Source organism: Oncorhynchus kisutch, linkage group LG11, assembly GCF_002021735.2.
Source record: "Oncorhynchus kisutch isolate 150728-3 linkage group LG11, Okis_V2, whole genome shotgun sequence".
NCBI lineage: Eukaryota > Metazoa > Chordata > Actinopteri > Salmoniformes > Salmonidae > Oncorhynchus > Oncorhynchus kisutch.
In genome coordinates this window covers 83,016,323-83,043,205 of record NC_034184.2, presented here as the reverse complement: position 1 = coordinate 83,043,205, position 26,883 = coordinate 83,016,323, and the positions used below count along the sequence as shown (strand labels likewise).

The window sequence follows — 26,883 nt, the reverse complement described above, 5'->3', positions numbered from 1 at the left end:
TCTGCCTCTCTCTCTCTCTCAGCAGCAAGTGTAGTGACTGCTATTAGATAAAAGCTCACCTTGTTTCTCTCGCTCAACTTTGTTATTGAAAATCTAGCTAGCAAGCAAGAGAATTTGGCTCATGAGATAATTACTAACCAGAAATTAATGGACATATATTTTATGTTCTTTACTGATTTATGTTTATTGACAAACACCTCAGAACTCTATAAACTTAAAGAAACAATACAAATAAATATGAATAAACTATAAGCAATTCAGAAGGGGGACATTTGCACCGTGAAGAGCATGTGGTTAAGTATCTGATTATCCTTCCATTATTAACAAATACCCACTTAATTCCTAATAGTGTCATCTAGTATTATGCACAGTAAATACAGCCAGAATTGAAGCTGTTGTATTCTGTCTCCTTAGCAAATTGACTCCTGCCTCACCCACATTCTTACATGTCAGCTGTGTATCAGTGTCATTTCAAAGGGTCAAAGCTGAACAAGCGTACATTTTCGCTCTTAATTCTGTGAAGAACATAAGGTGTTTATTCTCTGGTGAAACAGAGCAGTACCTGCTTTTACAAACAGCTAGGCTGCCCACGACAGCTGAAACAGAGCAGTACCTCGTTCTCCAAACAGCTAGACTGCCCACGACAGCTGAAACAGAGCAGTACCTCGTTCTCCAAACAGCTAGACTGCCCACGACAGCTGAAACAGAGCAGTACCTCGTTCTCCAAACAGCTAGGCTGCCCACGACAGCTGAAACAGAGCAGTACCTGCTTTTCCAAACAGCTAGACTGCCCACGACAGCTGAAACAGAGCAGTACCCCTGACTGGATGTGTTTTGTTTGTCGCACACCATTTCCAAGTAAACTCTACACCCCTCAAACTCAACTCTGGATCTGGAAACCAGTTCCACTGCATTGTGTCATTGTTCCCTCTCTAATCAGGGACTGATTTAGACCTGGGACACCAGTTCTACTGCATTGTTTCATTGTTCCCTCTCTAATCAGGGACTGATTTAGACCTGGGACACCAGTTCTACTGCATTGTTTCATTGTTCCCTCTCTAATCAGGGACTGATTTAGACCTGGGACACCAGTTCTACTGCATTGTTTCATTGTTCCCTCTCTAATCAGGGACTGATTTAGACCTGGGACATCAGTTCTACTGCATTGTTTCATTGTTCCCTCTCTAATCAGGGACTGATTTAGACCTGGGACATCAGTTCTACTGCATTGTGTCATTGTTCCCTCTCTAATCAGGGACTGATTTAGACCTGGGACACCAGTTCTACTGCATTGTTTCATTGTTCCCTCTCTAATTGGGGACTGATTTAGACCTGGGACATCAGTTCTACTGCATTGTTTCATTGTTCCCTCTCTAATCAGGGACTGATTTAGACCTGGGACATCAGTTCCACTGCATTGTGTCATTGTTCCCTCTCTAATCAGGGACTGATTTAGACCTGGGGACAATTCATTACCAGGTAGAACAGAAAACCAGCAGGCTCCGGATCTCGTAGGGTTGAGTACTCCTGCCCTAAACACTGTCATGTGTCAAAAGCCAAGGAGGCCGGACGTTTCTGAGGTCCTGGAACCGGTCAGCCTGGCACCGACGATCACACCGGAACCGGTCAGCCTGGCACCGACGATCACACCGGAACCGGTCAGCCTGGCACCGACGATCACACCGGAACCGGTCAGCCTGGCACCGACGATCACAACGGAACCGGTCAGCCTGGCACCGACGATCACACCGGAACCAGTCAGCCTGGCACCGACGATCACACCGGAACCAGTCAGCCTGGCACCGACGATCACACCGGAACCGGTCAGCCAGTTGCAAGTTCAAACCCCCGAGCTGACAAGGTACAAATCTGTCGTTCTGCCCCTGAACAGGCAGTTAACCCACTGTTCCTAGGCCGTCATTGAAAATAAAAATGTGTTCTTAACTGCCTTGCCTAGTTAAATAAAGGTACAATAAAAATACAAATTGTTGCTATTGATATATGATATATATCATATTTAAATGATGATGCAATTTTTTAAGCCTATGTGTACTGTTTAAACATGAAGCTTTATTCTCTGCATACTATTTTGCAGTTTTATTCATTTGCCTGATAACTGATTTGTTTGCAAACGAGAGATTATTGAATTGTCTGAGATAGTAATTTCAACTAAATATTTTCTGTAACAATGATTGATTATTTGAGAAATATGCACGACTGTTCTTTAAGATAAAATACTTGTCTTTTTAAATGATCACAATTATTTATTTCATATGTACACTTTGTATACAAAACAAGTTTGTCGAAAAAATTAGTTTGTCTATAATTTAGTTTGTCTAGAATTTGTACAGGATGCAACAGTGCCCCTTACATCTAGTAACACCTGAGAACTGGACGGATTGTAGTTAGTTTGAACGATAGATAAGTAATGCATAACTAAATCAGCCTCAACTTTCTCCCAAAGTTAAAATCATCAGGTCGTTTTGTTACTTTCAAACATATGTAGAGGTGGAAAATAATCTAATTTAGAACATCTGCTAAAGTTCCATTTCTTCGTTGCTTCTAGATCACTTCTTAGTTAAACGATTCCATTTCTTCATTGCTTCTAGATCACTTCTTAGTTAAACGATTCCATTTCTTCATTGCTTCTAGATCACTTCTTAGTTAAACGATTCCATTTCTTCATTGCTTCTAGATCACTTCTTAGTTAAACGATTCCATTTCTTCGTTGCTTCTAGATCACTTCTTAGTTAAACGATTCCATTTCTTCATTGCTTCTAGATCACTTCTTAGTTAAACGATTCCATTTCTTCATTGCTTCTAGATCACTTCTTAGTTAAACGATTCCATTTCCCTTCTCTACTTACTCTGTAAACTGAAAATAGCCCTGATACACTTCAGCCATAACAAATGTTGTTACAAGAGGACTTCCTAAACGGGTATATCGTAGCAAGTTACAAACTCTTTTCTTCTAGGAAATGCACAATAACTTATTACAAAATAATATGGTAGATTATAAAGACTGTAACTCCAATCGTATTATTCATAACTTAATAATTTAGGGTGATTTCCACCGTCTGAAGACGAAGAATACCAACAGCACCTGATCCTTCAGTAGCTGCATTGTAACAGTCAATCAATCATCCTGATCGGTTAAATAAATCAATTAAATAACTATCAATATAGCTGCGTCTCAAAGATTGAATTGAACATAATCAATACACAATCCACAACAGTGATGACACAACACTTTCTGTGAATTCTGTCCTTGATAGTTGTTGAAAAGATCACAGATCATTGCCATGACGCTAGATGAAGGAACAGCCAATGGGGTCTTCGTGCTTTGTGAGATATACATTAACCCACCAATCTCCAAAAGCGTTTCCGGGCAGGTTGATGCCTCTAATACTCCCCAGGCAGAATGGTAAACGTTTTCTCGTGTGGTCAGAGGAGGAGTGGGATAATTGGCATGCGCAGGTGTGGGTAGTCCTTAAACTCCCTGGTGTAGGCTTTATGCTTCCCATTGGCCCAGATGGTCATCTGGATCAAACCAAAGAAGGTGAACAAGGCCACTGTGGAGAGACAGATCCAAAACAGATTGTACCTTAGTGGCAGCTCAGTGCAACACACACACACACACACACACACACACACACACACACACACACACACACACGAGTAGTGGAAATATAAATGCGTGAGTAAAAGTGCCAAAATATTCATTAAATATGGGAAATAAACCTGAAATTCATAAAAATGTATAAAATAGGATCTGAGTCAACTGACCTGGAAGACACTGGGTCATGACAGAGAAACTTGCCCAGGCTCCTACCTAGATGAAAGAAATACCCATAACCTGTAACACCATTGATCATTTCAGAAACCATAACCATTAAGTCACAACATGTTGTAGCCATAGAAACAGGATCTATTTATATGGTTCATAGCCTTCATCCTTACCTCGTAGGTATAATTGGGGCAAGACACGAGGAAGAAGAGCCATGTGAATGGGTTCTTCGTCGGGCGAGGGAACTTTCTGCACTTGGGCCCACCTTCTGCCTTGAGGTTATTGAGGGCCACGTGAATGGAGAAATTACCAGCCTCACAAAGCTGCAGTCAAAACACAACATCCTGTTTAACACACCTCAAAGTCATCTGTAATAATCATTTCTCGTGTTCATCACCCTCATCGGGTGTTTTGTCAACCAATACACACCACAAATATAGCCAGTGCGTAGTTCACCTGCATGTCCCCATACGCTGTGGAGAGACATAAACCATTTGGTTAGCTGGATGTCTGGTTGAGAGAAGTGATATTATTCAGATATACCTGCTTATGAAGAGTTGAGGAGGGGGCTGTATGTCTTGTTGAGGCACTGAGTGGTCGGTTTGAATGATAGAGGACTTACATGGAGGCGTGTACAGCGGATGGTTGATGTAGAAGGCCAACCACGCAGAGAAGGTCCAGTAATACACACAGCTCTGACAGAGAGAGAAACACCAGTAATACACACAGCTCTGACAGAGAGAGAAACACCAGTAATACACACAGCTCTGACAGAGAGGGAAACACCAGTAATACACACAGCTCTGACAGAGAGGGAAACACCAGTAATACACACAGCTCTGACAGAGAGGGAAACACCAGTAATACACACAGCTCTGACAGAGAGAGAGGGAGACACCAGTAATACACACAGCTCTGACAGAGAGAGAAACACCAGTAATACACACAGCTCTGACAGAGAGGGAAACACCAGTAATACACACAGCTCTGACAGAGAGGGAAACACCAGTAATACACACAGCTCTGACAGAGAGGGAAACACCAGTAATACACACAGCTCTGACAGAGAGGGAAACACCAGTAATACACACAGCTCTGACAGAACCAGAGGGAGACACCAGTAATACACACAGCTCTGACAGAGAGGGAAACACCAGTAATACACACAGCTCTGACAGAGAGGGAAACACCAGTAATACACACAGCTCTGACAGAGAGAGAAACACCAGTAATACACACAGCTCTGACAGAGAGAGAAACACCAGTAATACACACAGCTCTGACAGAGAGGGAGACACCAGTAATACACACAGCTCTGACAGAGAGAGAAACACCAGTAATACACACAGCTCTGACAGAGAGAGAAACACCAGTAATACACACAGCTCTGACAGAGAGGGAAACACCAGTAATACACACAGCTCTGACAGAGAGAGAAACACCAGTAATACACACAGCTCTGACAGAGAGGGAAACACCAGTAATACACACAGCTCTGACAGAGAGGGAAACACCAGTAATACACACAGCTCTGACAGAGAGAGAGGGAGACACCAGTAATACACACAGCTCTGACAGAGAGAGAAACACCAGTAATACACACAGCTCTGACAGAGAGGGAAACACCAGTAATACACACAGCTCTGACAGAGAGGGAAACACCAGTAATACACACAGCTCTGACAGAGAGAGAAACACCAGTAATACACACAGCTCTGACAGAGAGAGAAACACCAGTAATACACACAGCTCTGACAGAGAGGGAAACACCAGTAATACACACAGCTCTGACAGAGAGAGAAACACCAGTAATACACACAGCTCTGACAGAGAGAGAAACACCAGTAATACACACAGCTCTGACAGAGAGGTAAACACCAGTAATACACACAGCTCTGACAGAGAGAGAAACACCAGTAATACACACAGCTCTGACAGAGAGGGAAACACCAGTAATACACACAGCTCTGACAGAGAGAGAAACACCAGTAATACACACAGCTCTGACAGAGAGGGAAACACCAGTAATACACACAGCTCTGACAGAGAGGGAAACACCAGTAATACACACAGCTCTGACAGAGAGGGAGACACCAGTAATACACACAGCTCTGACAGAGAGAGAGAGAAACACCAGTAATACACACAGCTCTGACAGAGAGGGAAACACCAGTAATACACACAGCTCTGACAGAGAGGGAAACACCAGTAATACACACAGCTCTGACAGAGAGAGAAACACCAGTAATACACACAGCTCTGACAGAGAAGGAAACACCAGTAATACACACAGCTCTGACAGAGAGGGAAACACCAGTAATACACACAGCTCTGACAGAGAGAGAAACACCAGTAATACACACAGCTCTGACAGAGAAGGAAACACCAGTAATACACACAGCTCTGACAGAGAGAGAGGGAGACACCAGTAATACACACAGCTCTGACAGAGAGGGAAACACCAGTAATACACACAGCTCTGACAGAAAGAGAGGGAAACACCAGTAATACACACAGCTCTGACAGAGAGGGAAACACCAGTAATACACACAGCTCTGACAGAGAGGGAAACACCAGTAATACACACAGCTCTGACAGAGAGGGAAACACCAGTAATACACACAGCTCTGACAGAGAGAGAAACACCAGTAATACACACAGCTCTGACAGAGAGAGAAACACCAGTAATACACACAGCTCTGACAGAGAGGGAGACACCAGTAATACACACAGCTCTGACAGAGAGAGAAACACCAGTAATACACACAGCTCTGACAGAGAGAGAAACACCAGTAATACACACAGCTCTGACAGAGAGGGAAACACCAGTAATACACACAGCTCTGACAGAGAGGGAAACACCAGTAATACACACAGCTCTGACAGAGAGGGAAACACCAGTAATACACACAGCTCTGACAGAGAGGGAAACACCAGTAATACACACAGCTCTGACAGAGAGGGAAACACCAGTAATACACACAGCTCTGACAGAACCAGAGGGAGACACCAGTAATACACACAGCTCTGACAGAGAGGGAAACACCAGTAATACACACAGCTCTGACAGAGAGGGAAACACCAGTAATACACACAGCTCTGACAGAGAGAGAAACACCAGTAATACACACAGCTCTGACAGAGAGAGAAACACCAGTAATACACACAGCTCTGACAGAGAGGGAGACACCAGTAATACACACAGCTCTGACAGAGAGAGAAACACCAGTAATACACACAGCTCTGACAGAGAGAGAAACACCAGTAATACACACAGCTCTGACAGAGAGAGAAACACCAGTAATACACACAGCTCTGACAGAGAGGGAAACACCAGTAATACACACAGCTCTGACAGAGAGAGAAACACCAGTAATACACACAGCTCTGACAGAGAGGGAAACACCAGTAATACACACAGCTCTGACAGAGAGGGAAACACCAGTAATACACACAGCTCTGACAGAGAGAGAGGGAGACACCAGTAATACACACAGCTCTGACAGAGAGAGAAACACCAGTAATACACACAGCTCTGACAGAGAGGGAAACACCAGTAATACACACAGCTCTGACAGAGAGGGAAACACCAGTAATACACACAGCTCTGACAGAGAGGGAAACACCAGTAATACACACAGCTCTGACAGAGAGGGAAACACCAGTAATACACACAGCTCTGACAGAACCAGAGGGAGACACCAGTAATACACACAGCTCTGACAGAGAGGGAAACACCAGTAATACACACAGCTCTGACAGAGAGGGAAACACCAGTAATACACACAGCTCTGACAGAGAGAGAAACACCAGTAATACACACAGCTCTGACAGAGAGAGAAACACCAGTAATACACACAGCTCTGACAGAGAGGGAGACACCAGTAATACACACAGCTCTGACAGAGAGAGAAACACCAGTAATACACACAGCTCTGACAGAGAGAGAAACACCAGTAATACACACAGCTCTGACAGAGAGGGAAACACCAGTAATACACACAGCTCTGACAGAGAGAGAAACACCAGTAATACACACAGCTCTGACAGAGAGGGAAACACCAGTAATACACACAGCTCTGACAGAGAGGGAAACACCAGTAATACACACAGCTCTGACAGAGAGAGAGGGAGACACCAGTAATACACACAGCTCTGACAGAGAGAGAAACACCAGTAATACACACAGCTCTGACAGAGAGGGAAACACCAGTAATACACACAGCTCTGACAGAGAGGGAAACACCAGTAATACACACAGCTCTGACAGAGAGAGAAACACCAGTAATACACACAGCTCTGACAGAGAGAGAAACACCAGTAATACACACAGCTCTGACAGAGAGGGAAACACCAGTAATACACCACAGCTCTGACAGAGAGAGAAACACCAGTAATACACACAGCTCTGACAGAGAGAGAAACACCAGTAATACACACAGCTCTGACAGAGAGGTAAACACCAGTAATACACACAGCTCTGACAGAGAGAGAAACACCAGTAATACACACAGCTCTGACAGAGAGGGAAACACCAGTAATACACACAGCTCTGACAGAGAGAGAAACACCAGTAATACACACAGCTCTGACAGAGAGGGAAACACCAGTAATACACACAGCTCTGACAGAGAGGGAAACACCAGTAATACACACAGCTCTGACAGAGAGGGAGACACCAGTAATACACACAGCTCTGACAGAGAGAGAGAGAAACACCAGTAATACACACAGCTCTGACAGAGAGGGAAACACCAGTAATACACACAGCTCTGACAGAGAGGGAAACACCAGTAATACACACAGCTCTGACAGAGAGAGAAACACCAGTAATACACACAGCTCTGACAGAGAAGGAAACACCAGTAATACACACAGCTCTGACAGAGAGGGAAACACCAGTAATACACACAGCTCTGACAGAGAGAGAAACACCAGTAATACACACAGCTCTGACAGAGAAGGAAACACCAGTAATACACACAGCTCTGACAGAGAGAGAGGGAGACACCAGTAATACACACAGCTCTGACAGAGAGGGAAACACCAGTAATACACACAGCTCTGACAGAAAGAGAGGGAAACACCAGTAATACACACAGCTCTGACAGAGAGGGAAACACCAGTAATACACACAGCTCTGACAGAGAGGGAAACACCAGTAATACACACAGCTCTGACAGAGAGGGAAACACCAGTAATACACACAGCTCTGACAGAGAGAGAAACACCAGTAATACACACAGCTCTGACAGAGAGAGAAACACCAGTAATACACACAGCTCTGACAGAGAGGGAGACACCAGTAATACACACAGCTCTGACAGAGAGAGAAACACCAGTAATACACACAGCTCTGACAGAGAGAGAAACACCAGTAATACACACAGCTCTGACAGAGAGGGAAACACCAGTAATACACACAGCTCTGACAGAGAGGGAAACACCAGTAATACACACAGCTCTGACAGAGAGGGAAACACCAGTAATACACACAGCTCTGACAGAGAGGGAAACACCAGTAATACACACAGCTCTGACAGAGAGGGAAACACCAGTAATACACACAGCTCTGACAGAACCAGAGGGAGACACCAGTAATACACACAGCTCTGACAGAGAGGGAAACACCAGTAATACACACAGCTCTGACAGAGAGGGAAACACCAGTAATACACACAGCTCTGACAGAGAGAGAAACACCAGTAATACACACAGCTCTGACAGAGAGAGAAACACCAGTAATACACACAGCTCTGACAGAGAGGGAGACACCAGTAATACACACAGCTCTGACAGAGAGAGAAACACCAGTAATACACACAGCTCTGACAGAGAGAGAAACACCAGTAATACACACAGCTCTGACAGAGAGAGAAACACCAGTAATACACACAGCTCTGACAGAGAGGGAAACACCAGTAATACACACAGCTCTGACAGAGAGAGAAACACCAGTAATACACACAGCTCTGACAGAGAGGGAAACACCAGTAATACACACAGCTCTGACAGAGAGGGAAACACCAGTAATACACACAGCTCTGACAGAGAGAGAGGGAGACACCAGTAATACACACAGCTCTGACAGAGAGAGAAACACCAGTAATACACACAGCTCTGACAGAGAGGGAAACACCAGTAATACACACAGCTCTGACAGAGAGGGAAACACCAGTAATACACACAGCTCTGACAGAGAGAGAAACACCAGTAATACACACAGCTCTGACAGAGAGAGAAACACCAGTAATACACACAGCTCTGACAGAGAGGGAAACACCAGTAATACACACAGCTCTGACAGAGAGAGAAACACCAGTAATACACACAGCTCTGACAGAGAGAGAAACACCAGTAATACACACAGCTCTGACAGAGAGGGAAACACCAGTAATACACACAGCTCTGACAGAGAGAGAAACACCAGTAATACACACAGCTCTGACAGAGAGGGAAACACCAGTAATACACACAGCTCTGACAGAGAGAGAAACACCAGTAATACACACAGCTCTGACAGAGAGGGAAACACCAGTAATACACACAGCTCTGACAGAGAGGGAAACACCAGTAATACACACAGCTCTGACAGAGAGGGAGACACCAGTAATACACACAGCTCTGACAGAGAGAGAGAGAAACACCAGTAATACACACAGCTCTGACAGAGAGGGAAACACCAGTAATACACACAGCTCTGACAGAGAGGGAAACACCAGTAATACACACAGCTCTGACAGAGAGAGAAACACCAGTAATACACACAGCTCTGACAGAGAAGGAAACACCAGTAATACACACAGCTCTGACAGAGAGGGAAACACCAGTAATACACACAGCTCTGACAGAGAGAGAAACACCAGTAATACACACAGCTCTGACAGAGAAGGAAACACCAGTAATACACACAGCTCTGACAGAGAGAGAGGGAGACACCAGTAATACACACAGCTCTGACAGAGAGGGAAACACCAGTAATACACACAGCTCTGACAGAAAGAGAGGGAAACACCAGTAATACACACAGCTCTGACAGAGAGGGAAACACCAGTAATACACACAGCTCTGACAGAGAGGGAAACACCAGTAATACACACAGCTCTGACAGAGAGGGAAACACCAGTAATACACACAGCTCTGACAGAGAGAGAAACACCAGTAATACACACAGCTCTGACAGAGAGAGAAACACCAGTAATACACACAGCTCTGACAGAGAGGGAGACACCAGTAATACACACAGCTCTGACAGAGAGAGAAACACCAGTAATACACACAGCTCTGACAGAGAGAGAAACACCAGTAATACACACAGCTCTGACAGAGAGGGAAACACCAGTAATACACACAGCTCTGACAGAGAGGGAAACACCAGTAATACACACAGCTCTGACAGAGAGGGAAACACCAGTAATACACACAGCTCTGACAGAGAGGGAAACACCAGTAATACACACAGCTCTGACAGAGAGGGAAACACCAGTAATACACACAGCTCTGACAGAACCAGAGGGAGACACCAGTAATACACACAGCTCTGACAGAGAGGGAAACACCAGTAATACACACAGCTCTGACAGAGAGGGAAACACCAGTAATACACACAGCTCTGACAGAGAGAGAAACACCAGTAATACACACAGCTCTGACAGAGAGAGAAACACCAGTAATACACACAGCTCTGACAGAGAGGGAGACACCAGTAATACACACAGCTCTGACAGAGAGAGAAACACCAGTAATACACACAGCTCTGACAGAGAGAGAAACACCAGTAATACACACAGCTCTGACAGAGAGGGAAACACCAGTAATACACACAGCTCTGACAGAGAGAGAAACACCAGTAATACACACAGCTCTGACAGAGAGGGAAACACCAGTAATACACACAGCTCTGACAGAGAGGGAAACACCAGTAATACACACAGCTCTGACAGAGAGGGAAACACCAGTAATACACACAGCTCTGACAGAGAGGGAAACACCAGTAATACACACAGCTCTGACAGAACCAGAGGGAGACACCAGTAATACACACAGCTCTGACAGAAAGAGAGGGAAACACCAGTAAATCACACTGTCAATTTGGTAGTGTTTCTAACCTTTATTTAACTGGGCAAGTCAGTTAAGAACAAATTCTTATTTTACAATGACGGCCTACACCGGGCCAAAACCCGGACGATGCTGGGCCAATTGTGCAGCGTTCTATGGGACTCTCAATCAACGGCCGGTTGTGATACAGCCTGGATTCAAACCAGGGTGTCTGTAGTGACGCCTCAAGCACTGAGATGCAGTGCCCTTAGACCGCTGTGCCAATCGGGAGGCCAATATATTGTACAAATAAATATTTTGAATGAGATCCAGATGTACTGCAGATAGTACTGCAGATAATACTGTAGATAATACTGCAGATAGTACTGCAGATAGTACTGCAGATAATACTGCAGATAGTACTGCAGATAATACTGCAGATATTACTGCAGATAGTACTGCAGATAGTACTGCAGATAATACTGCAGATAGTACTGCAGATAATACTGCAGATAGTACTGCAGATAGTACTGCAGATAATACTGCAGATAGTACTGCAGATAATACTGCAGATAATACTGCAGGTAGTACTGCAGATAGTACTGCAGATAATACTGTAGATAATACTGCAGATAATACTGCAGATAGTACTGCAGTAGTAGCAGTGTATTAAAAACCTTTGCTAGGACAAAGACAGAAGGTGACTGTATGTTTTGTATTGAGAATGTGAGGAGCAGTGGTTGTCATTGTCCATATACAAAGTTTGAAATATCCAATAAATGTCATTCCACTTCATGATTGTGTCCCACTTGTTGTTGATTCTTCACAAAAAAATACAGTTATATGTCTTTATGTTCGAAGCCTGAAATGTGGCAAAAGGTCGCAAAGTTCAAGGGGGCTGAATACTTTCGCAAGGCACTGTACTGTAAATTATGACACAGATTTAAAGTAGCACTGTAAAGTACGTTAGTGATACTGTAAAATACATGGCTTCGAAGTAAAGTAGCCCACGTTGGAGCAGAGGAAGTCCGTACCCTGACTGTAGTCCTGAGAGGCACGGTGCCATGGGAGAACCGGTGCACAAAGACGGTCTCAATCAATCTCTTGATGTAGTGGCAGGTGTGACAGGCACAGGCTAGTCTGAAGGAGAGAGAGAGAGAGAGAGAGAGACGAGAGAGAGAGAGGTGGGGAGAGAGAGAGAGGTGGGGAGAGAGAGAGAGAGAGGTGGGGAGAGAGAGAGAGAGAGGTGGGGGGAGAGAGAGAGGAGGGGGGAGAGACAGAGGTGGGGAGAGGGAGAGAGAGACAACGAGGTGGGGAGAGAGAGAGTGAGAGGCGGGGAGAGAGAGAGGTGGGGGAGAGAGGGAGAGCAACGAGAGACAGCGAGAGAGAGGTGGGGAGAGAGAAAGGTGGGGGGAGAGAGAGAGGAGGGGGGAGAGAGAGATGTATTGGGAGAGAGAGAGTGAGAGAGAGGTGGGGGAGAGAGAGGTGGGGGAGAGAGGTGGGGAGTGAGAGAGAGAGGTAGGGGAGAGAGACAGAGATGGGGAGAGGGAGAGAGAGACAGGTGGGGAGAGGGAGAGAGACAACGAGGTGGGGGGAGAGAGAGAGAGAAGGGGAGAGAGAGAGAGGTTGGGAGAGAGAAAGGTGGCGGGAGAGAGAGAGAGGAGGGGGAGAGAGACAGAGGTGGGGAGAGGGAGAGAGAGACAGCGAGGTGGGGGGAGAGAGAGAGGTGGGGGGAGAGAGCAATGTATTGTGAGAGAGAGAGGTTGGGGAGAGAGAGGTGGAGGAGAGAGAGGTGGGGAGCGAGAGAGAGAGAGAGAGAGAGAGGTGGGGAGCGAGAGAGAGAGAGGTGGGGAGCGAGAGAGAGAGAGAGAGGTGGGGAGCGAGAGAGAGAGAGGTGGGGAGCGAGAGAGAGAGAGGTGGGGAGAGAGAGAGTGGGGGGGGAGATAGAAAAAGTGAGGACGAGAGAAGGGGACATTGGATGGAGGGAAAGAAAGAGACAGATTAATGTTAGATTGGATCTCATCTGAAGCCAATCAGTATGTTATTGGGTGTATTAGAGACTGACTTACGTGACCACTGAGTTGGAGCTGGAGGTGAAGGCATCCTGCTGTGAGTAGATATAGGGAACTCGGAAATAGAACAGAAGGTAGATAAACAGGGGGCCAATGTACTCCGCCAAAACACCTGCCAACAGCGGAAGAGGGTGTGTAAGATGTCCGATGTATTCATTACACATGTCAAATTAACATGAACCCTGAACTCGATACCTGAAAGAAGAGGCTCTTATCAAATGTTAACGTCCATAAGAGTCCAAACGGGGGGGCCCTGCAGTTTGAATCGATAGTACTGTATGTCATAGGCTCTTACCATTGTCCACCCGATCTGTGGACCCAGGTCCCTAAAATACATGGTTGTTGTGGTCCCAACTGGTAGGTTTTGTAATACATCATCGTCCTTAAGTGATTTTCCTTCTGAAAAATATATAAAAAAAAAAAAAACAAGATGTGAAAATAAAATGCAGAGTTTGGTTTTCTATTGGTTTTCTATTGTTCCTATTCTAACAGACCAATGAATTCATCTTCCATGTAAAATATATCGACATAACCTGAAAGGCCACTCAGCAAGGAAGAAGCCACTGCTCCAAAACCACAACAAAAAAAGCCAGACTACGGTTTGCAACTGCACATGGGGACAAAGATTGTACTTCTGGGAGAAATGTTCTCTGGTCTGATGAAACAAAAATAGAACTGTTTGGCCATAATGACCATCGTTATGTTTGGAGGAAAAAGGGCGGGGCTTGCAAGGATTGTAAGACTTCTTAACATGGATTTTTTCCTTTGAACCAATCAATGTTTCCTGTCCTCTTGTCCTATAAGCTCAAGGTGACCTCCTAACCTGCTTCTGTGGAGGAATAATTGAAAGTAATTTTTAGTGTAAGCTCAACGGGGTAGATATTGACCCATTTAGTTTCAGCTAAATGAGATTGCCTTTCCGCTTCAAGTAACAAGCTATATTAAAGAGATTCTCCGCTACTTTTGTATTATTTTTAGCCAGTAGTTTCTGAAAGTAGCACTCGATAGCCAAGGTCCCTGAAAAATGCATACTATGTCACATATGTACAGATATGTGCACCATCTCTCTGTCTCTGCTGTGTGAGCCGTTAGGCCTAAAGCTGCTCAGACCTCTTGCTAGCTGTCACTCAAATGCGGTGGCAGGTAGCCTAGCTGTTAAGAGCGTTGGGCCAATAACCGAAAGGTGAAAAATCTGTCGATGTGTCCTTGAGTAAGGCACTTCTCCCTAATTGCTTCTGTAGGTCTCTCCGGATAAGAGTGTCTGCTAAATGACTTAAATGGAAAAGCTCATTGGCTAGAACTCGAATTGCACTTTGAACTTTGACACATTCAGCTCAAAGCGTGAGGTTTAAAAAATACTTTTCTTAGTTGCCAAAGTACTGGAGCATGTCTTTAAGAGTGCACATGCTGGGCCTCTCGAGTGGGGCAGCGGTGTTAGCTGTGCCACTAGATATTCTGGGTTCCAGTCCAGGCTCTGTCGCAGCTGGCCATGACTGGGAGACCCATGGGGCGGGCACACAATTGGCCCAGCGTCATCTGGGTTAGGGGAAGGTTTGGCCTGCATCCCATCCTTGTCCCATCGCTCACTAGCGACTCCTGTGGCGGGCTGGGCGCAGTGCAAGCTGACACGGTCGCCAGGTGTACGGTGTTTCCTCTGACACATTGGTGCGGTTGGCTGCCGGGGTAAGTGGGCATTGTGTCAAGAAGCAGTGCCGGCTTGGATGGGTTGTGTTTCGGAGGACGCACGGTTCTTGACCTTCGCCTCTCCCGAGTCTGTATGGTAGTTGCAACGATGAGACTCAGACTGTAACTACCAATTGGAAACCGTGAAATTGGGGAGAAAAAAAAGGGGTAAAAACAACAACCCAATCATCTCACATTTGTATTTTTTTTATTTTTTTATTTTACCTTTATTTAACCAGGTAGGCAAGTTGAGAACAAGTTCTCATTTACACCTGCGACCTGGCCAAGATAAAGCAAAGCAGTTCGACAGATACAACGACACAGAGTTACACATGGAGTAAAACAAACATACAGTCAATAATACAGTATAAACAAGTTTATATACAATGTGAGCAAATGAGGTGAGAAGGGAGGTTGTAAACTACATTATGTTGTTTAGCTTGTGAACTTCGTACATTATATAGTCTTAAATATTGAAAGTATTCCAATGCAATCAAACGATTCAAAATAAATGAGGATGTAAAGCTGATTAACTCAACACTCTAGCAATTATTTTTTATTTGACCTTTATTTAACTAGGCAAGTCAGTTAAAGAACAAATTCTTATTTTCAATGACGGCCTAGGAACAGTGGAACAACGACAGATTTGTACCTTGTCAGTTTGCAACCTTCCGGTTACTAGTCCAACACTCTAACCACTAGGTTACCCTGCCGTCCCAGCAAGTGGGGTGGCAGGTAGCCAGAGGTTAGAGCATCTGGCCAGTAACCACTGGTTCGAATACCTGTGCCGACAAGGTGAAACACGTGTCAATGTGCCCTTGATCAAGGCACTTATCGGGACATTTTTTACATGTATTATTATCCACCCCAACATCAACAACCTGTGAACGTTTCTATGTTCTCTTGTAAACAAAACAGAGGAAGAAACGTGTTTCCAATGACATCATCGGTGTACATCGTGTGATTTTAGCCAATTATGAGAAGGCAGTGCTTTCTAATTGGTGGATGATGTTAGAAAACATGTTCTTTACTACAAAACATTCGTAGTATGTTCACGTTCACGTTAATGATGGAGATGATGAATATGGAGTTGATAGAGACAAATGATGCTCGTCAAACATCTCGTTCCAAAATCATGGGCATTAATATGGAGTTGGTCCCCTCCGTTTTACTACTACAACAGCCTCCTCTCTTATGGGAAGACATTCCACTACAAGTTGGAACATTGCAGCGGGGATTAGGCCAAAGGAATTCGATGAGGTTGAGGTCAGTGCTCTGTGCAGGCCAGTCAAGTTATTCCACACCAAACTCGACAAACCATTTCTGTATGGACCTCGCTTTGTGCACTGGTGCATTGTCATGCTGAAACAGGGAAGGGCCTTCCCCAAACTGTTGCCACAAAGTTGGAAGCACAGAATCGTCTAGAATGTCTTTGTATGTTGTAGAGTTAAGATTTCCCTTCAATGGAACTAAGGGGCCTAGCCCAAACCATGAAAAACAGCCCCAGACCATTTCCTCTTCCACCAAAATGTGCAGTTGGCTCTATGCATTGGGGCAGGTAGGGTTTTCCAGGCATTCGCCAAACCCAGTAAGGCCCATCTACTGCCAATGTTTGTCTATGGAGATTGCACGGCTGTGTGCTCGACTTTATACACCTGTCAGCAACGCGTGTGGCTGAAATAGGTGACAATAAACATCAACAATAACAAAAAATACACTTCAGAAACATTTAGACTAACAGTACCAGTAGTCTAAACACATTATTCACTTACTGGGGTCGAGCTTGAGGTCCTGTCTGGCTGGATACAACTGTTGATCTGACGCACACACACGCAGACACACACACACACACAGAGTTTAGTTTCAGGTCTATAGTAGTAGTTCCTCACAACGGAGTAGACTTCAGCTGTAGTCTCATTGCCACCAACAGTTCCAGGATCTCTAGACGTGTGCTCGGTCTGTGGCTGTATTTCATGGTTTCCTTGACTACACACACTGAACCATGTTTTTTTTAATCTGATGTGATATTTTAGATTATTGCATTCATCAAACTAGCTCTCATTTATAATCGAATTGATCAAGTTGATCCATACTGTACAGCCGATATATTTTAATTAGGCCATAGCTGTTACCTTTTATGAAGTTATTGTTACTAGACATTCTATCATGACCGGTTGATCAATTATAGGATAATTACTAATGACAAATCAATACTTACATGACTTGTGAAAAAGTCTCTTGATGTCTCCTATTGTAACGTGGGGCTCCACCTGCAAATATAGAACACGTACGTCAATACGCAAGAATATCGACTAGAGAAATTCAAACTCAATCAGAATCATTGAACTTTGGAGTAAATCCATATTGTGATGGGGGTTTGGATATACAATGCTGTACCTTATCTAGAAAACACAGCTGTTGCCTGGTCCTGCCATCTAGAACCTCCACCTGTAGGAGAAAGCACCTGGTTAGTTTCTGTATTGCAGCCGTAGTGACAGCCTCGAACCCAGCCAGCATGTTCTAGATTTCAGTTTGCTTTCTGTCAGAGAGAGAGAGAGAGAGAATACGCTCGTGGAAAAGCTGTGTGATAATTTGTTGATAGTATTATGCCCTGTCCGCTGACTCATCATCACGACACGTTCCCATTCCAGCCTAAGTCAGTCTCACTCCCCAGAAGAACGTTCATCCCAGAATTCTCAGCGGCTTTTCTAAGCATTACACAACCTACACCAGGCTTTTGTCCACTCTTAGTGTTAAATCATACCTTCATCGTTGCCACGGAGGTTTTCAACCTTTTGATGCCCTCCATCCGTCTTCTGTTCGTACAAGATATGTATTGTATAGCCTCGAGTCCTAGCCTGTCTTAACCTACAGTACAGTGTCACATGACCACAAGAAATAAAAACTTTATACTTCCTTTTAAGAAGGGTGACTTTTTTATTTTTTGTTTTTGCGAACAGCTTCAAGTCATAAAGGAACATGTTGGTCTAGGGGAGGTTCAGATCACCCCCCCCCCCCCTCCATCTTAATTAGCCTTTTATTCAGGTGTTGATTTACATCACAGAAGGAGCTGTCTTCGGCGGCTGCCCTGAGAAGCACTCAGTGGTCCGTCTGTAGTGCGGAGCTCAGCCGAGCTGGCGTATCTAAATGCCTCTAACTCTATAGTGTAAAATAACCCTCTAATGGATACGCTGTATGCACAGCTTAAGAAAAGAACCGGGGGGAGAGAAATAGAGAGAGAGGCTCACGAAGGACGGATAATGAGTCGATTCCTTCCTCACCACTGTTTGCCTGTGATATGATGCAGTGCTAGGATGTTGGTATTGCATTAGAGAGGCTAGGACATAACCACCTGGTGTGGCGACACTTCTCTGAATCACAGGCGCATGTCAGGAGTTTTTTTTTTCTGCCTACCCAAAATGCATTGTTTATCCTGCTGACTGTGTGGTAGGAGAGGTGTGTCAGGGGTGTCACCATCTTTGTTTTGTCCTGCTGACTGTGTGGTAGGAGAGGAGTGTCAGGGGTGTCACCATCTTGGTTTTGTCTTGCTGACTGTGTGGTAGGAGAGGAGTGTCAGGGGTGTCACCAGTGTGTTGTCATTTAAAACAGTGTCTCAGTGTCATGGTGTCCTTGTAAATCTAATTATCAGAGATGTCTCTCTCCTCTCTAGGGGACACAAGGCTCTGCTTATGGATCACGGAGAGCGAGATGGAGGGGGAGAGAGAGAAGGAGGGAGAGTAACTGCTAATCTACAAACATACAAAGGATAGTTGTAATGTCAAAACCTATAATAACTGACCATACGGGAAGGGCATTTGACTTGAAGACAATAGTACGTGCCATGCCGTCCGTCCGCTCCCCTGGCCAGACAACGGCTGTTGTTGTAAATCAGCTCTTTTTCCAATCAGGAGGAATAATCGATAAAAGCACTCAGTTGCTTTCCGTGCTCTCCCTATCTGCCCTAGCCTTCACAGGCATCCCCCTATAGCCACTCTAGCCTCTCCTCCACTGTCGTAAATACACAAAGTAACGATGAGTGATGGACAAGGCTTTCCCAGCAACACACACTAAATCGTGACTGACAGATCCACTGATGATTCTGAGTGTTTTTAGCTAAAGATGCTTCAGTGCTCTAAGCTTAAACACTGGCAGTGATGAATTCAATTCATGAATATATGAATACTGTTTTATTTACACATCAAACGACCCCGATCCCGTACATAATAATTTGTCACCTTAACCATGTTTCCATCCAACCATTTTTATACAAGTAAAATAGGCCTACATCTCGGATAAATAACTAATGACAGGTCTGATGGAAACCCCTAAATGTTGGTAAGCTTTCCTAAATGTCGACAGAATAAAATACATTCGAGAGTGGTGGATAATTTTTTGTTGTTGTCGGTTAATAGATCATTCGACAAAATGGCAGGGGCAAATATTTGTTTTTTTTCCTTCATTTAATTGTTGATAAAAACAACTATCATGTCGCAGTAAATTTGCAGTCACGTGATGCCATTTTGTTTGATCCTCCCAGTACGTCTTGGAAAAGTAGGCTACAGAGGAAATAAATGATGGGTAAAATCACAGGGTGGTAAAAGTGCCCAAGTGATGAGCTGAAAACACTCCTTTCCAATACATATTGAGGGTCTTAATATGCTAGTGACATAATCAGTGCTGCAGGTGCTTCTCCACCTGCATTGCTTGCTGTTTGGGGTTTTAGGCTGGGTTTCTGTACAGCACTTTGAGATATCAGCTGATGTACGAAGGGCTATATAAATAAATTTTGATTTGATTTGATTTGATTTGCTTAAACTAACAATTATCTCATCTCTTAGTCTCGTATCCAGAATCTCATCATGCAGCCAACCCTCTGTCACGGCAACAATTATCTCATCTCTTAGTCTCGTATCCAGAATCTCATCATGCAGCCGACCCTCTGTCACGGCAACAATTATCTCATCTCTTAGTCTCGTATCCAGAATCTCATCATGCAGCCGACCCTCTGTCACTGCAACAATTATCTCATCTCTTAGTCTCGTATCCAGAATCTCATCATGCAGCCGACCCTCTGTCTACGACAACAATTATCTCATCTCTTAGTCTCGTATCCAGAATCTCATCATGCAGCCGACCCTCTGTCTACGACAACAATTATCTCATCTCTTAGTCTCGTATCCAGAATCTCATCATGCAGCCGACCCTCTGTCTACGACAACAATTATCTCATCTCTTAGTCTCGTATCCAGAATCTCATCATGCAGCCAACCCTCTGTCACGGCAACAATTATCTCATCTCTTAGTCTCGTATCCAGAATCTCATCATGCAGCCGACCCTCTGTCACGGCAACAATTATCTCATCTCTTAGTCTCGTATCCAGAATCTCATCATGCAGCCGACCCTCTGTCACTGCAACAATTATCTCATCTCTTAGTCTCGTATCCAGAATCTCATCATGCAGCCGACCCTCTGTCTACGACAACAATTATCTCATCTCTTAGTCTCGTATCCAGAATCTCATCATGCAGCCGACCCTCTGTCTACGACAACAATTATCTCATCTCTTAGTCTCGTATCCAGAATCTCATCATGCAGCCGACCCTCTGTCACGGCAACAATTATCTCATCTCTTAGTCTCGTATCCAGAATCTCATCATGCAGCCGACCCTCTGTCTACGACAACAATTATCTCATCTCTTAGTCTCGTATCCAGAATCTCATCATGCAGCCGACCCTCTGTCTACGACAACAATTATCTCATCTCTTAGTCTCGTATCCAGAATCTCATCATGCAGCCGACCCTCTGTCTACGACAACAATTATCTCATCTCTTAGTCTCGTATCCAGAATCTCATCATGCAGCCGACCCTCTGTCTACGACAACAATTATCTCATCTCTTAGTCTCGTATCCAGAATCTCATCATGCAGCCGACCCTCTGTCTACGACAACAATTATCTCATCTCTTAGTCTCGTATCCAGAATCTCATCATGCAGCCGACCCTCTGTCTACGACAACAATTATCTCATCTCTTAGTCTCGTAACCAGAATCTCATCATGCAGCCGACCCTCTGTCTACGGCAACAATTATCTCATCTCTTAGTCTCGTATCCAGAATCTCATCATGCAGCCGACCCTCTGTCTACGACAACAATTATCTCATCTCTTAGTCTCGTATCCAGAATCTCATCATGCAGCCGACCCTCTGTCTACGACAACAATTATCTCATCTCTTAGTCTCGTATCCAGAATCTCATCATGCAGCCGACCCTCTGTCACGGCAACAATTATCTCATCTCTTAGTCTCGTATCCAGAATCTCATCATGCAGCCGACCCTCTGTCTACGACAACAATTATCTCATCTCTTAGTCTCGTATCCAGAATCTCATCATGCAGCCGACCCTCTGTCTACGACAACAATTATCTCATCTCTTAGTCTCGTATCCAGAATCTCATCATGCAGCCGACCCTCTGTCTACGACAACAATTATCTCATCTCTTAGTCTCGTATCCAGAATCTCATCATGCAGCCGACCCTCTGTCTACGACAACAATTATCTCATCTCTTAGTCTCGTATCCAGAATCTCATCATGCAGCCGACCCTCTGTCTACGACAACAATTATCTCATCTCTTAGTCTCGTATCCAGAATCTCATCATGCAGCCGACCCTCTGTCTACGACAACAATTATCTCATCTCTTAGTCTCGTATCCAGAATCTCATCATGCAGCCGACCCTCTGTCTACGACAACAATTATCTCATCTCTTAGTCTCGTATCCAGAATCTCATCATGCAGCCGACCCTCTGTCTACGACAACAATTATCTCATCTCTTAGTCTCGTATCCAGAATCTCATCATGCAGCCGACCCTCTGTCTACGACCTGCTATCTAAAGACATTGTTCCAAGACCAGAGTTTTCTGTTTATCGCAATACTTTTTTTCTTTGCCCAAACCATAGACAAGAGTTAAGTATGGGAAGCAAAGGAAAGTGACATGACAAAAGTACTTTTTTTTTTATGTACTCTGCAAACAGCTCTTTCGGGTAAAATGTGCATATTTTTCTTTAGGTGCCAATATTATAAAAATTTTGGTGGAAAATCTTTAGATAAAATGGATGGTAATGTATCTATTGTGGAAAGAAATGTAATATACATTACGGTGATTCTTCTGATGTTCCGCTGTGCCGCACAAAGAAAGAAAACGTATCAATACACAGCAGTCGTAGTTCACCAAACAACATGTCAATAAAATAGATACCTTTAAGTCAATAAGGCAGAAGACATGTTAGCATGGCTCATGATATTAGCCAATCAGTACAACACGAATGTGCCATAAAAGAAAGTATGAATATGAATGAATGCTTGTCTGATAGTCTAGGGGTTGCCTTCCACCTTGTGGTCCTTATTTTATGAATGTCTTATGCGACAAATAGTTGAGCGTGCACGAGATAGTGTTTATTTAAAGATGCTTTAGTGCATTTAATTTTTTATTTATTTACGTGTCAAATTGTCTATTGCCTACTCATCCTTTATGGGATTATTAGACACATTGTTAAACAAAAGTAATGTAATTACAGTTCTTCTGATGTTCCGCTGCACCACAGAAGGAAAGAAAGAAAGAAATATCAAATCATAATAATATACTTTACATTGGACTGGGCAGACTCAGCCCAACTAACAAACCAGTAGGTACAGTACAATATAAAAGACTAAACAATTATCCTCAAACTAAAATAAATACATAATACCAAGAGTTTTTTTTTTTTCCCCATCAGCAATGAATGCTTATGGGTACCCTTTTAAATTTGTATTTCAAATATTACTATTCTCAGATTCTTTTAATTCATAGAGTTTTAGGTTTGTTTTATAATAGGTTTTGATGCAAAACGCTATATATCCATTGTTTAGCTCGGAATGGTGTATTCACATCCTGTCTTTAACATATACAATTCAACACATCATAAATCTAGCTTCATGCTGTAGTGTTTGGTTAGAGTTATCTCTTGTCCCAAATGGCACCCTATTCCCTATATAGTGCACTACTATTAACCAGAGTCCTATGGCACCCTATTCCCTATATAGTGCACTACTATTAACCAGAGCCCTATGGCACCCTATTCCCTATATAGTGCACTACTATTGACCAGAGCCCTATGGAACCCTATTCCCTATATAGTGCACTACTATTAACCAGAGCCCTATGGCACCCTATTCCCTATATAGTGCACTACTATTAACCAGAGCCCTATGGCACCCTATTCCCTATATAGTGCACTACTATTAACCAGAGCCCTATGGCACCCTATTCCCTATATAGTGCACTACTATTAACCAGAGCCCTATGGCACCCTATTCCCTATATAGTGCACTACTATTAACCAGAGCCCTATGGCACCCTATTCCCTATATAGTGCACTACTATTAACCAGAGCCCATACCTCATATCACTGTATTGCTTAATTTTTTTTAAGTATATATTTTTAAATATTGATGTCACAAATGTACCATTTGTACAGTTATTTATAGAATGTTTAATTGTTTGGCACATTTGATTTTGCAAAACTTTTTTCCGGAGAGTGAGACGGATAAATCTTGTTTTGTAACAAAAAAAAATGTGATTGCAAGTCTCTCTGAAATGAAACCAAGTGATAGATATGTATTTGTTTGAAACCTATCATTGAACAACCCCATGCCATGATTAGATAGTGAAAAAACACACCATCTCTTTTTTTCTCAACAAAAATCTAATTGACCAACATTTATGAAAATGGATTACAGCGTTTTGAAATTAAATTCTTTATACAGATACAAATAAGTAAATGAAACAGAAGAGGTGTCTAGAAAAATAGGCATGGCTAATGCTAATGTTAGCCTGTCACTAACATAGCACTAACATGACCTAAATAAGTATCAGGTAAACTAATGCTAATGTTAGCCTGTCACTAACATAGCACTAACATGACCTAAATAAGTATCAGGTAAACTAATGCTAATGTTAGCCTGTCACTAACATAGCACTAACATGACCTAAATAAGTATCAGGTAAACTAATGCTAATGTTAGCCTGTCACTAACATAGCACTAACATGACCTAAATAAGTATCAGGTAAACTAATGCTAATGTTAGCCTGTCACTAACATAGCACTAACATGACCTAAATAAGTATCAGGTAAACTAATGCGAATGTTAGCCTGTCACTAACATAGCACTAACATGACCTAAATAAGTATCAGGTAAACTAATGCGAATGTTAGCCTGTCACTAACATAGCACTAACATGACCTAAATAAGTATCAGGTAAACTAATGCGAATGTTAGCCTGTCACTAACATAGCACTAACATGACCTAAATAAGTACCAAGTAAACTAATGCTAATTTGCTGCCGTTAGGAGTTGCCTTTCACCCTGTGGTCTTTATTTTATGAATATCGGTGGAGGTTTCTCTTGCTAATGTTGTTTGGCTGTAGAGTAGACCACAGCAATGGGAATGTGTGCTAATTTGGCATGCCTTGAGCCTGCCTTGGGCATCCCTGAAACTCTGACTAGCTCTGAGAACAAGGGAATGTGGCTTCCCTGTAACTCTGGCTAGCCCAGAGAAATAGCATAAATGTCAACTGGAGGCCTATAAATTGGCCTTAGATGGCAGATATGTTGCTCTAGTATTCAATTACACATGCACTTGTTTGTGGTTAGAGCATAGAAAGAGATCTAGCTAGCCTAGCAGACATGCTAGCTATTAGAGTTAACACAGCTAGCCTGGCAGCAGCAAAATACTGTCCCACCAAGTCAATTGAAGCTAACGCTAATTACATTATTATTGACATTATACAGTAGGTGTGACTTGACCAGTCACCCCATATCTCAGGGGGTCCCTGCAGGCTGCTGGAGGAAACTGAGGAGTTGTTGGCTCAGGGGTTTCCTGCAAACTGCTGGAGGAAACTGAGGAGTTGGTGGCTCAGGGGTTTCCTGCAGGCTGCTGGAGGACACTGAGGAGTTGTTGGCTCAGTGGGTCCCTGTAGGCTGCTGGAGGAAACTGAGGAGTTGTCGAGCTTTCGGTTTCGCTGAGCCATAAAGGGGTTTCACAGTTATAATGAGACGACAGACTAAGGAGAATTTCTCAGAATGTTAAAGTCCGGTTGCCGTACCGTCCATTTTATTGTCACAATATCTCTCGACATAGATGGAGTCTCGTGGGATTAGAAAGGATTAGCCAATAATAGTTGTGTTTTTTTCTTCTTTCTCCAGAGCAACAATTTGATAACTCTTGCTAAGTAAATTACCAAAGAAACACATTGTATACGTCTGAGAAAAATCAAGGCAATCAATGGGCCATGCTTCACTCATCCTACAGACTTGTCACTAATTGATCACTCTCTCATTATCATTCTAATGATCTTTCCTGACACACTTCTTGACACACAGTAGACTTCCATTTCCTGTCATTAGCGTCAACAAAAAAAATAATCCTTCATTCAACCGAGGCCTCTTCTAAAGAGGTTAAAATGTGTGTTGTCGAGTGTCTCAACGCTATGGTGTTGAAGAGGGGCTCTCAAAAACACAAATACAATAACTGTCCTAATATGCATAACGCGGACTTGGTGTAGTCATGATAATGGAAGAGCATATTTAACTGTATCAACGTAACGGTTTTCCACTTTTGACCACGACACTATGTAAGAAATGTATATAATACGCTTAAAAATAACTTTGATCTGTTCATGACCCCTATTACGCTCAAGTATATGTCCAAACTCCAATCTTACCTCAAAGAAGGTGGTTCTGCTCATACTGTAGGTTTATACAGTGTGTCCTCGCCTATGTTCCTTAGTTAAAGTACCCCTCACACACACACTACAAAGGAGCAGCTCTTTCCTCCCTGTGACAATCCCAGAACTGACCCCCCTGTCTCTCGCTCGCTCCCATTTCTCCCTCCCATTTCTCCCTCCCATTTCTTCCTCCCATTTCTCCCTCCCTCCCTCCCTCCCTCCCTCCCTCCTCCCTCCCTCCCTCCCTCCCTCCCTCCCTCCCTCCCTCCCTCCCTCCCTCCCTCCCTCCCTCCCTCCCTCCCTCCCTCCCTCCCTCCCTCCCTCCCTCCCTCTCTCTCTCTCTCTCCCTCCCTCCCATCCTCCCGCTCGCTTCCATTCCTCCCTCCCATCCTCCCTCCCATCCTCCCTCTCTCTCCCTCCCTCCCATCTTCCCTCTCTCTCTCTCACCTCCCTCCCTCCCTCCCTCTCTCTGCCCTCACTGCTCATCTGTTCATCCGAGAGTAGCACCATAGGCACTCCAGAAACCCAACTCC

The 26,883-nt window shown here is 43.9% G+C and overlaps 1 protein-coding gene and 1 long non-coding RNA gene across 3 annotated transcripts; both read right to left on the bottom strand.

Moving 5' to 3' along the window:
* Positions 1-173: 173 nt before the first annotated feature.
* On the bottom strand, positions 174-18,101 carry LOC109875791 (very-long-chain enoyl-CoA reductase-like). 2 transcript variants are annotated; one of them, XR_004211773.1, is made up of 11 exons: positions 17,977-18,095; positions 17,798-17,849; positions 17,352-17,396; positions 14,192-14,295; positions 13,894-14,008; positions 12,859-12,964; positions 4,410-4,482; positions 4,217-4,260; positions 3,961-4,110; positions 3,787-3,832; positions 174-3,572 (listed from the first exon to the last, which is right to left on the bottom strand). XR_004211773.1 is itself a non-coding variant. In XM_031836412.1 (11 exons), the coding sequence occupies exons 1-11, from the start codon at positions 18,094-18,096 to the stop codon at positions 3,445-3,447; spliced, it is 984 nt and encodes a 327-aa protein (XP_031692272.1). In that variant the 5' UTR covers positions 18,097-18,101; the 3' UTR covers positions 1,951-3,444. The 2 variants fall into 2 exon arrangements, 1 of the variants encoding a protein (XP_031692272.1); XM_031836412.1 differs by having other exon boundaries at positions 1,951-3,572; positions 13,894-14,005; positions 14,188-14,295; positions 17,977-18,101.
* Positions 18,102-22,731: 4,630 nt separating this feature from the next.
* Positions 22,732-26,460, bottom strand: LOC116376358 (uncharacterized). Its single transcript, XR_004211772.1, has 3 exons — positions 26,348-26,460; positions 23,159-23,176; positions 22,732-22,762 (listed from the first exon to the last, which is right to left on the bottom strand). It is a non-coding gene; the product is annotated as an uncharacterized LOC116376358 (long non-coding RNA).
* Positions 26,461-26,883: the final 423 nt, after the last annotated feature.

What these genes read in the sequence shown, in the direction of transcription:
- LOC109875791 (XM_031836412.1), bottom strand. Translation starts at nt 18,096, where the DNA reads ATGCTGGCTGGGTTCGAGGCTGTCACTACGGCTGCAATACAGAAACTA. An exon ending in TCCGCTGTACACGCCTCCAT is followed by an intron (nt 4,261 to 4,409) that starts GTAAGTCCTCTA and finishes GTCTCTCCACAG; the next exon opens with CGTATGGGGACATGCAGGTG. An exon ending in CATGACCCAGTGTCTTCCAG is followed by an intron (nt 3,573 to 3,786) that starts GTCAGTTGACTC and finishes GTCTCTCCACAG; the next exon opens with TGGCCTTGTTCACCTTCTTT.